This window comes from Thunnus maccoyii, chromosome 16 (genome assembly GCF_910596095.1).
Source record: "Thunnus maccoyii chromosome 16, fThuMac1.1, whole genome shotgun sequence".
Taxonomy (NCBI): Eukaryota; Metazoa; Chordata; class Actinopteri; order Scombriformes; family Scombridae; genus Thunnus; species Thunnus maccoyii.
The window spans coordinates 12,318,178-12,333,792 of record NC_056548.1 but is presented as its reverse complement, the minus strand read 5'-3'; the positions used below and the strand labels follow the sequence as shown (position 1 = coordinate 12,333,792).

At 41.0% G+C, this 15,615-nt stretch overlaps 1 protein-coding gene across 2 annotated transcripts in view; it reads left to right on the top strand.

The window, feature by feature from the left end:
* The window catches only part of aqr (aquarius intron-binding spliceosomal factor), a 52,052-nt gene extending 36,617 nt beyond the window's left edge, over positions 1 to 15,435 (top strand). For both annotated transcript variants that reach the window (XM_042388324.1, XM_042388323.1), the window contains exons 32-36: positions 2,380 to 2,550; positions 9,211 to 9,296; positions 12,683 to 12,857; positions 14,212 to 14,322; positions 14,967 to 15,435. In XM_042388324.1, the coding sequence (XP_042244258.1) occupies positions 2,380 to 2,550; positions 9,211 to 9,296; positions 12,683 to 12,857; positions 14,212 to 14,322; positions 14,967 to 15,236 (813 nt within the window). In that variant the 3' untranslated portion in view covers positions 15,237 to 15,435. The remainder of the gene's footprint in view (positions 1 to 2,379; positions 2,551 to 9,210; positions 9,297 to 12,682; positions 12,858 to 14,211; positions 14,323 to 14,966) is intronic.
* Positions 15,436 to 15,615: the final 180 nt, after the last annotated feature.

Below are 15,615 nucleotides of genomic sequence, written 5' to 3'. Positions count from 1 at the left end.
ACAGACCAGTGGGTTTGTCCTTCACATCAGGAGCCAGATTGTGTTTCATCATGACATTGCTGAGACACTCAAGATTGTGTGTGAGTGGAAGGCGGGGATTGATAGTGTGTGTAAAAAAAATATAAATAAATAAAAGTTACATTTTACTGGCCCAAATTTTACTGTTAAATCTAGTATGATAGTTATTGATTTTAATAAAAATATTTAAAGTTGTTAAAATTAAAGGTAGACATGAAACTAGTTACTTCATTGGAAAAACTGTATTCTTTTTAGAGGGGGTAGGATAGATTTTAACATAAACACATTTCTCAGGACTCAATACCGCTTGCAGTTGTCAATAAGCCAGCAACACTTGATTTCAGGTAAACAGAATTTCAAAATACTATGTTGTTAAGCTACATACAAAATAGAAAAAGTAACAGATGAGAAACCGATTTGTATGTAAGCTCTGTAGCCAATGGACATGCATCAGAGAGCTTCATGAATGTAAGTCCAGCCTTGAATCCTGTGCATGCTCATGTCCCTGAAGCTTCTTATTGTTCTTAAATCCAGACCATGTGCCCTCCTCGAGACATCAGGTCACATGAACCGCTACTCCATTTGCCTGTTGCCATTTTCAGGCTCCTCAAGGGAATTGCCAGTATCACTCACCATGCCTAAGGCACACATACACACACACACACACACTTTCCTAGGAACCAGACAGGATAAATTGGACACTAGAGAAGCAAATGTATCCAGTGTATGCTGAATGCCTGTCACAGCTGAACAAACACTGCCTCAACAACTGCTTTGCTTTGCACTCATACAGGAACTATACATCCATCACGCACACAAACGCATGCGCACAGATAAACAGAAGTCCAAAGGTCTGTCCTTGCTTCTTCGGCTCATTTGCTGAAGCACTTTCCACACGGAGTCGTAGCCCATTGATAATACTCCCAAAGTTGTCAAACGTCTCATAAAGAGTAAGATGCTTATCTAAATCCACATCCTTTGTTGATAGAAAAAGGCTTTTCAGCAGCCACTAGGAGGGCTGTTAACGTAGGCTGCTCTGCTTCACAAGCTATATTTTAATTTACATAAGAGCAGAAGACATGGTGGGAGTTACTCACAGGTAGACTAGATTTATAGTTCCTGTTCGACGGTGATGTGTTTGTATCTACGCTTCTCTGCTCCTTTTCCATCCTTCTATCTTCCCCAATTCTCATGTAGACTTGTGGGCAGATCAACAGTCTTGTCAGTCCAAATGCAGTTTACAGATTTACTTCCAAAGTAAAAGTTTGAAAACACCAACTAATTCACCATCTATCTCACTTACAAACCTCAACATACTGTAGCATGTGCAATGGTAGACACATAGTCTGATAGTGCACATTATTATGTGAATTTGTGCCATTTGGAAGACATGTAATTGGCATAGAGGAACAAAGGCTGTCACAGTTTTTGATGTGTTGACTCCAGTGCAGCTGGATCAGGAACTGTTGATGAGGCTGCATTAATTATTATCAAAGATGTGAGACTGCAGTCCAGGCTTAATTGAAACTGGATGAATAATGCATACTGCTTGGGCTTTTTTTTTTTCTTTTCTTTTTTCGGTCACATTTGAAGGGCAGAGTGTAGCCTTGGAGCCAGAATGCACATGCTGAGGAATTTGTTTATTGAATTTGATTGTTAAGTGGGTAAATGATTCCTGCGATGCCTTTCTGTTTAGTCACATTTCGAGGACATACTCTTGCGATGTAGTTGCAGGATCTGGAGATTTGAAATTAGAGACAGCTTAATAATTATAGCAAATAGGCATGTTTAGGACAGTGTTGTTGTTTTTTTTTGTTTAAAGTTGTTGTTTAAATAAGTGGGAGTATATTGGAAAACTTGCCTTATCTCGTTAAAATGTAAATATGGGTAATATATTTCGATAAGGCTCTGAGATCAGACTATGTAATGAAACTTTTGATGTTGTAGCCTTTGGTACACTTCTAAAAACACAATTAGCTATTCCTTGGTTAATCTTTGAAACACTTAAGGAATATCACACACACACAGTAAAAATATATAATTCATTCTCATGCTTCTTCGGATTGGGATCCTGCCAGCCGTGGTGTGCTGATAGGTAGAAAGACAGTGTGATTGGGTAATTCAGCTAAACCTCTCCTCAGTACTGTCAATAATGATTCAGTACAAAACCATATTGTAGATAATTCATTTTTTGAAGTCATGCTAGTAGGCATGAAATACAAACTTATGTATTATGTACACATACTGTCTCCCAAACATCAGTTCTGTCCTTGTCTCTGTACTCAAACAATACAGATTCTGTCTAGTCATAATATCAATATGTTATTCTTACCATCTTCTTTTCTCTCTTACTCTGTAAAGAACCTGGCGGAGGCTGAGTACTGTGTGGCTTTGTACATGTACATGCGTCTGTTGGGCTACCCTGCTGACCGCATCAGCATCCTTACCACTTACAATGGACAAAAACACCTTATCAGAGACGTCATCAACCAGCGCTGTGGTGGAAATCCATTCTTCGGACAGCCCAACAAGGTAAGGACACACATGCAGAGTTACATGCCATGTTTAATTGTTTTTATAAACACCCATCCCTCGAGGTATCTCTGTATGAAATGCAAATTAGGGAAGAGAAAACTTAGGGTAGAGAAAACTGATATAAAGGACGCATGGGTGCAAGTTTGCAAGGTGAAAGGTGAATTATCTTGTGTATAACAGATTTTGGAAAGTAACTGATGATTCAATGTTATGTAAGAGGGTTAAAAATCTAAAGTAACAGTAAGTGAATGTGATGTCAAACAAATGTTATACCAGCAAAGAGCTTTCTTAAGCACTATTACTGTATATGACAAGGACTGTGTTCACTTAGCAGTCTTAAGTGCACGTGTTCAATGCTGCTCCGTATTATCTATGTATCTATGTTTTTAACACACCTAAAAGCCCTCAAAGTGTAGCCTGCTTCTAGACTTCTGAATCACTGCCCACATCTCTATTTTCTTCAGCAATTAAAATAGAATGAATGAAATGAAACAAAACATCAGTCTGATTATCAAGTTACTCAAAGCATTGTAATGAAATGTTGACTTGTATACATTTCAATATTTCACATGCTACACATTTAGTGTTGCATTTGCAAAATGCAACACGTGAGACACGCCCGATTACACATGCATGAACTGTGCACACTCCTTATATCACTTGAGGGCGACACGTTTCTTCTCTCCTGTCAGGAAGGAATCGACGGTTCCAACAGACATGTTTTCACCTCATGTACAGTATGTGTAAGACTAGTTTAGTAGGAACATACATAACACACATGCACATGTGTACGGTTTCTTCACACCTCCAGTTGTCAGCTGCAGTCTTTCCACCGACCTCAAATCCTCTGTTGCACCAAGAGAAATTCACAGCTCCTTATTCTCACAAGACCTTTGCTGTAGCTGCCTCCCATTACTGCAAACACACACACTTTTGTCTCTCTCCCTGTGAAATTTAAATAGATTTGTATATTTTAACTACACATTTTCCAACTGTCTTTATCCTTGCAGTGTGACGTACATTATCTCCTTGAATTTAGTGGATCTGCATGATTCCTACAGGATGGAAAATTAGTGGCTCATGGAGATTCTTAATGCACTTTACACTGTTATAGCAAAGCAAAATAGTATTTTTTTCACCCTGGCCTTCATTGTACAGCCCCATAAAATCATGACAAGATTTTAAATGAGTGTGGAGTGAGCATATTTGGAGAGTGATGGGCATCCCTGAAGGATATTGTTGGGTTATCTTCATCCAGGCCACGTTATTCCCTCCAACTCCTCTCGTCTCTCCTCTTTCCTTCCTTTACACTGTGTTGAAGGGGACCTATTATGCTCATTTCCAACTCTATATTTTTATTCTGGGACTCCACCAGAGTAGATTTGCATGATTCATAGCTTAAAAAACTACTTATTTATCTTATACTGCTATTGATGCAGACCCTCAGTTCAGCCTCCGGCTCTAACAGGCAGTCTTAGCTCCTGCCTCTTTAAGGCCCTACTCCTGAGGAGCTCACTCTGTTCTGATTGGCCCAGCTTTCTGGAAGCCTGCCGAGGGGCAGCTGCATCAGCTCATCGTGTTAAGTTACCACGGATGAAAACTCAACATTTCCTGCTTTACTCCTTCATATTAAAAGCTTTTAAATGACTGAATAAAGGGAGACTTTAATTGTGAAGAATTTACAGGAAATGAAACGTGTTCCTCACCAAATTAGCAGAACTTGTCAGCGGTGCTAAAAACCGGTCAATACAACAAAATATGGACATATTTGGTGATCTTTGTTCTGCAGATCAGTTTGAAATAACTCAGGGAGGAATAGTACAAGCAGAAACAGCCACAGTGATGATGATGTTTGATGAAGAGCTGCAGACGACCATCACACCTCCAACAGGTCACGAGCTGATGTCGGCTCGGGCTGAAAGTAGAATAAAACAACAGAAACTGAGCATACAGAGCAGTCTGAAGCCAGTGCTTTTTCTTCACAGGGATTACTACCATATAAGTTTATATCGTTATTTGACACTTTGGCCATGTTTAATATGAACATCTGACATTGTAACATTATACTGAAAATAAGGAAAAGCATAATAGGTCTCCTTTAAGTCAGCAGGCCGCTGGCACAGCTTCCCATCCCTGTTCTGTTTGTACTGCTAAAAACTTTTACACACTTGCCTCAGGTTATGACTTTTCTCCCTCTTCATTCTTTCCCCTACCTACATTCTATCACCTTTCTTTGATCTCTGTTCTTTGGGCCTTTCACAAAAGACACAATATCACAGACTACTTTGGCAGCCCAGAATGTTGCAAGGTTGAGGTAAAAACGGCAGATCACCAGTCACTGGGAGAGTCACTCAGTAAGCCTCCAGTAATGTTGGTTGTGTCATGTGAGTGGTAGAGCGAGGTGGTTTTCTACACTGGCCATTTCCGCAGTACAAGTCAGAGAAGAACTCTAGCCCAATATAGCCCAAACATATATAACCCTAAATTCAGTTTCTTAATCTTCTTGCCTTTTTTTGTGAAAGGATTATGTTGGCATTATTATATTTTTTTTCTTATTGTCAACAATTCCCATTAAAAGACCAGAGCCAACAATGTTAGTTTGTCTCTCTGTACATTCAGACTTCCCCAGCCTTTCTGTGGCACTCAGTCCCAAGCCAATTCATTAATACTGAATGTGTAAATCTAAAAAATTGCGTCACAATTCACAAATATATACTTGATTTTTAGAAAAGGCTAAATCATTTTCTATAACAGCTTGACACTGTAGTTTTTAGAAAACATTACTCAAACAGGAGTAAAAAGTGTATTTTTGGGGAACTATATACATCCACATCTGGTGAAATAGTGAGTATTTATGTCAGAAGGACAGTGTATGTGTGATTGAATCAAAATAAAATACAGTACATATGTTCACAGTAATGAACAAAATAGAGGTGTATGGCACAGAGGAATAAGCTAAATAAGGATTTATTAGTAGGACCAATTCATTGTTGGTTTTGGGTCTATTATGGGATTGGTTGACAGTAAGCAAAATATAGAATGTCACCAGACTTATCCTTTAATGTATAAAGGTACAAACACAAATCACAGCTAGTTGCTGTTTATTAATTGTTTAACAAGCAGACAGGAAGTGGATCCTTTTTATGTCTTTGTTATAGCAGTTTGTTGTCAAAATGAACGGTGCATTCTACCACCTACAGGGTTTGAGTGTCTAACGGTCCTCTGTTGTGGCGTCTGTATTTTGCAATGTGTAACCCTACCTTGTTGTCTTGTCTTCAAGTATATTCCTTGTTCTGACAGCTAGCCAGAAATTGTGCTTGGTCATGTTAAATGTCCTGCAATGTTAAGAAAGCGTCATTCAGTGTGCTCATGGCCTTAGTCAGTATGCTTGCCCAGTTATAAAGTGACAGGGGTGACAGGCTGTTAGATTTGCTGAGAAGAAAGATAGCTAGAGAGGGAGATGGATGAAATAGAGAGAGGGGCTCTTGTGGGAAAATGCTGAGCATCTAAAAGGTCATGGCACCGAGCATTGGGTTCACAGTGTCTGACAATGTGTCACAGCGGCTAAAACCAAGCAAATGTCAGCAGCCAGCCCACTTTACTGGGTTGACTTTAATTAGACAGAAAAGGAGTGGTAGCCAGTTAGCACCAGTCACAGTCCCATACTCAAATAAGCACACTAGCCCAAGCTGTCTGCTGAATCTCAAACACAACAGTTGGCATACATATGCATGCAGTTATGCATCTTTAATGAATTTCGTTTGTTTAGTTTACTCTGGGAATTTTATAGACAAAGTCCATTTGAGTTCCCTTTCTGTTGGTGCTGTATATTTTGAATACCAAGATGTTTATTCATCCAGGTTGCTCACCAAGACTAAAAGACATAAATGTGAACTGGATTTGGAGTAATAACAGCTGTTCTTGTTACACAAATCTTGGCCAGAAAACACTGATGGAATTGTAACTGATTATGATAAAGTCAATCTGTCTCCTGTTAGAAGAAATGAATAAGAAAGGTGTGCCTGAGTCCATTTTTTGCATCCCTCCTAGTCCCTCTCCAGCACTCCCACACTCTTACACATGGCGACAATCCTCCCCATCCCTCCTGTAGACTTCTTTCAGTTTGTCAGATCTGGAACCTTAATAACAACAGAAAAAGCAAGTCCTGCTGTGTGACAGCAACCAGGATGTCCTCTAGACAGATATGTTGACTCAGATTGGAAACTTGTCCTCTTAGCATGGCTCAGCATGCCTTTTTAGACGGATATGAAATCCTAAGACACGTGGATACGAAGCCATAAGAAATGAGGCATTTCGCTGTTAACTCAAGTCTCCTGTGAAAAATGCAACAATCCGGCAGTCTGACATCTGCACATTCCAGAGCGTAATTGCTATGAATAAGATATAGCAGGATGGATAGAGAGAGTAACTAAGACAGAAAGAGAATAGAGATCCATGGTTGACCATCAGCTGAGAGACAGTGTGTCATTGTCTTTGTGAAAATGAGGAGAGGGAGGTCGAGATGGAAGAAAATGATTCTCTGTCAGATAGCTTCGATTCGCAACAACCCGCGTGTTTGTGTGTGCACGTGCCTGTGTGTGCGACTCACAGCACATTGTGTGCGTGTGTTTGTGTGCTTGTTTGTATCCACAGTCATGCATGTGCCACAATGACATGACCTTTGTAATTCACTCCCTGGAAGATTTCTCATAAATAACTAAACACCATGCAAAATGCTATGCCTTGGGGAGATTCTTTATCTGGGCTTCATTGTCACTGTCTGTGGGCTAAGAATAACTCCCTCTCTTAAGCACCTCTTCTCTGCAAAACAAGTTGCACTGTTATGTTGTATAGTCAACCTCTTCAGTCCACAGTTAGTGACCTAGTTTGATGGAGGTTGTATCGAAGTGTGTCTGTGTATGCAACATGTGTGTGGACATGTGCATGCATACCACGGCTGTTTTGACTCAGACATTAAACATTTGACTTGAACGTACATCCCACAACTCATGCTGTTGTAAAACCAACATATTGTTGCCTCTGGTGCTGCACCTGTTCTACATAGCAACAGGGAGACGTAAATAAATATTGGTCTACTACCTCATTAGCCCCATCTCTGTCTTTTACACGTTCAGTCACACTCTGCCCCCGCACTCCTTTCCCAAAAACAGGTTTTTGGAGGTTAGGCAAAGGGGCGTTCAAAATCGAGTTGCATTAGCCAATAGGAGGTAACCATGGCCGCAGGATGATTTATTTAGCATGGCTGGTTCATTGGTTGTAGTCCTGGGACAGTGTGGCTTCTCAAGAGTAGCTGATGTCCTATTGATCCACTTTAGAAAATGGATCCACAGAGGAAAGGCCTCTTTCTGCTGGGGTTTGGGTTTCTTAATATGTGGCCTATATAACCACACTGTAGTATTTTCTGTACAGTTGCATGTAAGGACACATTTTGTTTATGTAGTCTTATCCTAATCAAATAGCATAAAACTAACTCTTAAAAGGTTTAGGATAACAGTATTTCTTCCAGATAGGTTTCCATTACCGTTAAAGACGGACAGAAAGTAAATGGACTGTAATTGTATAGCGCCTTCCTAGTCTTCCGACCACTCAAAGCGCTTTTACACTACGAATCACATTCACCCATTCACACGCTGAATGGTACAGGGGCTACCATGCAAGGTCCCAACCTGCCCATCAGTGGAAATCTAATCATTCATACCCATCCACACACTGATGGCTGTTGGTCCTCACTGGTCCCAAGGACACATCGACATGTGGACTGAACGAGCCGGGAATCGAACCACCGATCTTCCGATTAGTGGGCGACCCGTTCTACCTCCTGAGCCACAGCCGCCCCTAGGCTATATCTATTTGAGAATGAGAAACTGGTGTTTTGACAGCAAAACAAGAGTCCCCTTGATACCACACTCCATCAATATACTCCACAGATGGTGATGACGTAGGCTTTGAGCAGCGCTATGCCACAAAGAGCGAGTACTGCGTGTGTTATGAGTTCCATTTTTATAGAATTGCATCTCATAATTTTTCCTGACTTTGTATCAGGTTTTAAATGCAAGTACAGTGTGCCGTCTTTATTATGTAAGGCGTAACAAACGTACAAACTCAAAACACAGCTCTGTTCTTCATGTACAAGAATAAGTACGCTTCTCAGCAAGACAGGATTACCAGGGTATAAAAGCAAATTGGCTGACATGAGTTTCCTTTTGCTTTGAAAAAAAATCTCACAGGGAGCCACTTCTCCTCCATTCTCTTTCTCCATGACTGATCCAGTCAAGTAGCGTGGCCCCAGTACCTTGGCCCTGAGTCTCAGGGGCCCAGGTAAGAGGCTAGTGGTGGCAAATGCCCTCTAAGCCGTATTAGCCCCACCGGCTGCCCATGTGGCCCACAGTGATAACCGCAATAACAAGAAAACACAGGCACCTTCGCTCATCGAATTTAAGAAGGAGAGCAGTCTCGCTCATGTTTCTAAACATTTCAGCTAAATCCCTCTACCTACCCAAAATGCACAAGCTCATTTACTTTGCTAAATATATCAGCTGCCACAGCTTATTTAGCATATCTTTGATATTTGTGTGTATATTTATATATTTGTGTGATTTTGTGCTCACTAATAAATGTGTCTGTATGTGTTTGCAGGTGACAACAGTCGATAGGTTCCAGGGTCAGCAGAATGACTACATTATCCTCTCATTGGTGCGCACCAAAGCCGTAGGACATCTCAGGTAATTACTTCAATTCATGCCAAGTAGAAAAACCCAAAATAGACACCCTCAGCAGCTATTCTACTACAAAAATACTTGTGTAATAGGAACTACACATAAGACACACATCCCCATGGGCGAAAATGTAGGCACTTAACTCTCTTGAGACAGCTGCTCTCAGGAGGCTTTCTCTTTTTGTCATGTGTAACTACTGTATGAAGTTTCCCAAAAGAAGGAGAGGACAAAAACACTGCGGCTGTCTTGAAGTATGCATGAGCTTAATTTCAGGCAGAAGGGAGGATAAAGGGTGCTTCAGGACAGCAGCATGTCTGTGCAGCTGACTGTACTTTTTGTCCTGGTTAAGAGAAGCCATTGTGCTCTGATGATTGGGTTGAGAATATTAAACAAAGAGCTTTGTTCTGATCAAAGGCCCACCATGTAACAGTTATTAAGAGGCGTGATGGTTAAACCAAACTCCAGCGGTTAGAATTTTATGTCTTTTCATTCCACGTCCCATTGCTCGCTCCTCATCTATACTCCCTTGCTGGCTGCTCCTCTTAGAAGACTAGTCTTCTGCTCTCTTTATCTTTCTGCTCCCTCTTCTCCTCCCTGCCGCCTCCTTCCTCATTTCACTGAATTGATTTGTGGTGAAATGGCTTTTCACTCCTCTGCTGCCATGAGATCCTGTTGTGCTCTTCACACTTAATACGCTGCGTGTTTTAATACCAGACAATTGGAGGCTGAACTCTTCCACAGTACTTAAGCTTGCCATGCTGGTCTCTGGCTGTGATGTACAGTAGCTACTATTGAAATTGCACCGCTTACAGCTTTATCACAGCTATACTGCCAGTGCTTTCACTCACCCTCACATTGGACAGTCTGCAAATTAGAACCCCAGTGCAAATAATAAGTCATTCATTTGTGGCTAAATACATACACCCCCCCCCTCTATACCCCACCCTTGGGCCTGGTCATTTTTAGCTGGCAGAGAAAAAAAAAACACTTAAAAACTCTATTTTGTTCTTTCCTCATCTCACAGATAAAGCCAATGACTTGATGTAGCTGGGAATGAGAAGTGCAGTGGGCCACAGAAAGTGGTAGTTTATCTTGCTGGCAGCGCCTGTTCTGCCCTCGGTATCATTCATTTGATCTTGTCTTACACATGGATATTACACCCTGCCTTGTACACATTCTTAGCCCACTCTATGTGGGATTGTTGGCAAGAGCACTCATACAATAATGTGCGCTACAGTTCCAGTTATTCAGGAAAGGAGCATAGAATAGTACAAGGGTTTCTACTCGGCTGGTAGGATTTAAAGTATAAAAAAAATAAGACAAGGGGTATTGAATTTATTTGTTTATGCTGCCACATCAAATCTGATCAAACCACAGATTAGTTGAGTTCATGAGTATTAACGCTTGACAAATAAAACTTATATATATATATTTTTACTTGAACTGCAATTGAGATTTAGAAATTAAGACTTTGTGATGTAACAGAGAAATACTTTTTCAAACTGTCAGGATCTTTAGGTCTAATGTTTAAATCAATAACAGAAAAATTGAAATAATAGAAAATGTCTGGTTAATCCCATTTTTCACTGTTTTGCTTTAACATTATATTCATTCATATCTTGGTGTCCCTGACAATTCTGAATGGATGTCTGACTGGTTGGAAAAGCAGTGATTCATGGGATTCTTGTGTTGTCCATTGTGTTTTTCCTATACTGGGATCACTCTGGTGCACCACTGAGCCCTACCTCACAGTCCTTCCCCCTCTTCCTGCATCTCTCCCCGTGGCAATCTGCTGCCGTGACAACCACAGGGGACGCAGCTGACCATATGACGAGCTGACCCTTGCTTTGACAGGAGAAGCATTCCTGCTGATACACACAGGCACGCTCACATGCAGGAACACACTCTTTGACAGGGATGCCCAGATCCAGACACGCTCTGACATGAACACACACATGTGGGAACACACACACACGCACACACACGGTATTCGTCCACTTCGCCCTGCCATGTCACAGCACAGCCCAGGTGGGCATCTCTCTCTAGTGCCATGTCCACAGGCTATCATGCTTCGTGATTGGCTCGTTTCTTCTAGGGCTCTGCGCTCATTGGTTGTAGGCTGTTGTAGTTTGTCTCTGTGGAAATGTTGCGCTTTCAAGTTTCATTTTGTACCATGCACCCTCTTTTCACTTGAAATGTGAAATAATTTTTACATAAATCTATAGGCTGCGCATGTTAACACACTCATAAATCCAACACAATGGTTCCTATAAGCATTTTTCCCCCCTTCCACACATTTATGGAGCTCATCATGCATATTGCAGGGATTAATCCTCTTAATCTCATGAAGTGCTCAGGTGGACATATTCCACATTTATTGGCTGCATTTCAGTGTGTGTACATGTTGATGTGTATTTTGTAAGTGCATGCATTCAAGCATGACTGTATGCCAAATTCTTCTACATCAAACCAAAGACTGTTTTCACTATCACCAGAGCGGCTTAAGTAAACCAAAGACTTCTTCCCCCTCAAATGCTCTTCTATCTTCCATGCTCTATGGATATCTACAAACCAAGATGTATTTGTCTGTATATTTATAGGAAATGGTCATAGTTTGCACAGCTCCATTAGGTTGCCTCTCCTAACACTTAAAACACAAAATGCAGAGATTTATTACATCCTAAAATAGGTAGGATCCTTCTATTTTTTTATTGGTTCCATTTGTTAAAGAGCACATACATTTTTGTGGCTTTTTGGCGCTGTTCCAAGAATCTTGTATTGTATATAACTTTAATAGTGTGAGAATAGTGTTTCATACACAACACATTGTATGTTACCATGTGTTCAAATGCAGCGTTTTACTGTTTAACTTTGGTATATAGGCTTTCAGCAACGTTGCTCCTCAGTGGGGCAGGTTAACAACCACTTTGGCAATTACAGCACGCCGAGTAGGATTCCTCCATTCTCAGGGAAATGACTCCTCTGTCTCTAATCCCTTAATTCTACTGGATGGCAAGAAAAAGTAACCCATCTGCCCTCTCCTGTAGTCTCTCATCTCTCCCTCTCGTTGTCTGCCATGTTTATCTCTGCCCTTTGCTTTTCATTCCTTTATTTCTCTCTTAGCTTCTATATTTGTCCTCCTCACCTTCTGCTGCTTATCCTTCACTAAACCTCTCTCCTCCTACACTGCCTTTTTTTTTTCTTCCTTTACAATCTTTGCTCGATCCTTTGATTTTGATCCATTTACTTATGTTTTTGCTCCTGCACACGATTTCTCCTCCTCTTACAATTTCACACTTTCCTCCCCCACCCACGCTATTTCTTTTTGATTTTCATCCCTTGTGTCAAATCAATTTTTTAACTTTTTTTTTTCTCCCTCTTTTACTCCACAGGGATGTGAGGCGTCTGGTGGTAGCCATGTCGAGAGCCAGACTGGGTCTGTACATCTTTGCCCGGGTGTCGCTGTTCCAGAACTGCTTTGAGTTGACTCCTGCCTTCAACCAGCTCACTGCCAGACCACTGCAGCTGCACATCCGACCACACGAGTACTACAGCCAGGAACAGCCTGTACGTACACACACACACACACATGCACACGCCTGCTTCTTGAAGCACAATAATCTTCTACTCCATTAAATTTGGCTGATAATGAAGCACTCAAGCTCCAGATTTACTGATAAGAACTGAGCTTACTACCCCCACACCAGTGCCCATTTCCAACACTGCTGCACCCTCCTACATCTCTTCACGTCATTGCTGCCACATCCCCCTTCACTCTTGTCTAATCCTGCCTCTATATTCTGAATGGAATCTTCATTCCTGTTGGTCCTCACTGGTCCCGAGTCTTACTGCAGCTTTACCCATAGGCACTGTTCTGTTAACAGCATTCTGCAGGGGCCATCTGCAAGCATGGGAAAACACACGACACAGGCCTGGCTATAATTAACCCCCGAAGGTCAGAAGGCAAAACTACTCTCCCAAATCCCGCCAGGCCAGCATGAGACGACTGTTGTCTGGTCACTGTGTCTCGTTGACTGGCGTGTGTGGCAACAGGGGTGTCTAAAATACCCCATAGCCCTCTGACACTTCCTTTGACTCTAGAGTGTTCATTCCCATGGGGGACAGCTCTTTTGGGCACACACATGCGGCCCCTGCTTAACCGCTCTATCTGGAGTCAGTAAACCCCTGCTGCTTACACGCATGGTGCAGATTAAAAGTCAGATTTTGTCTGGGAACACTGTCATAGGCAAACCGAACGGTGCTGATTCAGAAGCAGTTATAAAAAATAAAAGTATAACACTGCTACTTAATGCTCCATATGAATATATACATATTTAAAGCGCTACTGGAGAGTATAGGAGAGAGGATAAAACACGATGTGTAATCACAGTTACTCATTGGGAAGCACATTAAAGCGCTGATGTTTTTACTGATAGATTCACAGCAATAAAACCATGCACAGTTAAGTTTTACTACACCGAAGCCGTCAGTGTATTCACTTTGACATGATGCCCAAAGGGCCCCCTGTGAGCATCACCCCTGTATTTAGGAGGCAACAGCCTAGTAAAATGAATATTCTGCTCGCCTCACTCTTCAGTTTAGGCTGTAAGACTCTGTCTGCATACTAAATATATCAAATTACAGACTCTGCATTCTCAACTCCTTTTTAGTCAAGTGTTTGAATGTGTGTGAGCAGTGATCACTGGAGGCAGCAAGTGAAAGATTTGCTGTCAAATAACAAGCAGGTAGTGGTGGGAAGGTGAATTGTAATTTCCCTGCACATTTTGCTTCAGATCAATAGTTTACCAGGAGATGCCCCAAACAAGACAGATAAAAATCTTCATTATCATTCTTTTCACATCACATCTTGGATTCCAAACAATCTTTCTCTAACTATTATTTTTTGGTTTCTTCCCTTCAGAGAGATGCTTCTGGACAGCCAGACCAGATTGTTAAGAACATGCCAGAGATGGCCAACCTGGTGTATAATATGTACATGCACATGATCCAGACCTCCATGAAGTACAGACAGGTAAAACCTTTAATAAAAACAATAATGAATAGTGTCAAAGAGGAGATATACCACTGTATTTAACTGATTATTCAAAGCAAATATCAGTGCAGACACTATTGCTGTCTCACAGTTATATCAACTTCTCATCTATGATACACTTGAGACTATTTAAAACTGGTACTCTTATTATTTCACGTATACTAACACACACTGTCCTTAGCTTTCATAAAGTTGTTACATTAAGCAGCGTTACAGTCAACCTTTCTCTGTGGTTGCTATTTTGGTATTTTTAACCTTTAAACTTTAATGCAGCACAGTAAATGGGTCAGATGTAAAATAACTGTTGTGCATGTGGAGAATTAACAGGCCACAATCCTAGAATTTTAATAGTGGAGCTCAAATGATGTTTTAACCATCCATTTAGTGTTACATATTGTCTTGTGTTGACTGAAAAAGAGGATTATGACATAATAGGTGGAGAAAAATGTAAAAAAAAAAAAAAAAAAAGACTGAGAAGGAAGACCACTTTACTCTGATGCTATCTATATCTCAACACATAATATGTTCCAGTACAATAAACCTAGACTTGATATTTTGTACTATAAAGGTAGAAACATTCTTCTTCCACATTTTGAATACTGTCCTCTCCCCTGGCTTCTTAGCAACAACAGCAGAAACTGGCTCTGCCTCCGCAACAAACCAAGACAGATGCTGCAGTAGAGAAAGCGGCAGATAGCTCTGTGGAACCACAGGAAGAGACCCCCATGGAGCAGGACACCCCAGAAGGAGAGGCAAACTCAGAGCCAAATTCAGGCGACACTGGAGAGAGTGATGGAAATCAAGATATCGCGGCTCATGCTAAGATGCCAGAGCACCCTGGCAGAGACAGCGACAGTGACGGGGAGGACAGTGGAGAGGAGCAAGAGCCATAGAGCATTCTTATATGGGACTACTGTCTAATTAAAGGCCTCTGAGGGGACCAAGTGGATTGTCCCTTAAGAAAAGATTAGTGTGGAGTCAGTGTATTTGTTTTCTACTGCAGCTATGATAAAGGAGATCCTGATTTTTTTCCTAAACATTCAATTTTGTAACCATCAGTAATTTTTATTAAAAAAAAATGGAAATCCTTCATTGTCTGTGTTTTACTAAATACTATATATGTGCATCTATCACAGTTTATAATACTCTCTAAGAGGCTCTAATCTATATCTCTTTCACACGCACACTCTGACAGACAAATACAGTGTATAGTCAACATGTTTAAGCTTTTTTAAAATCTGTCTGTCATGATACTTCCATTCATCTGCTTCC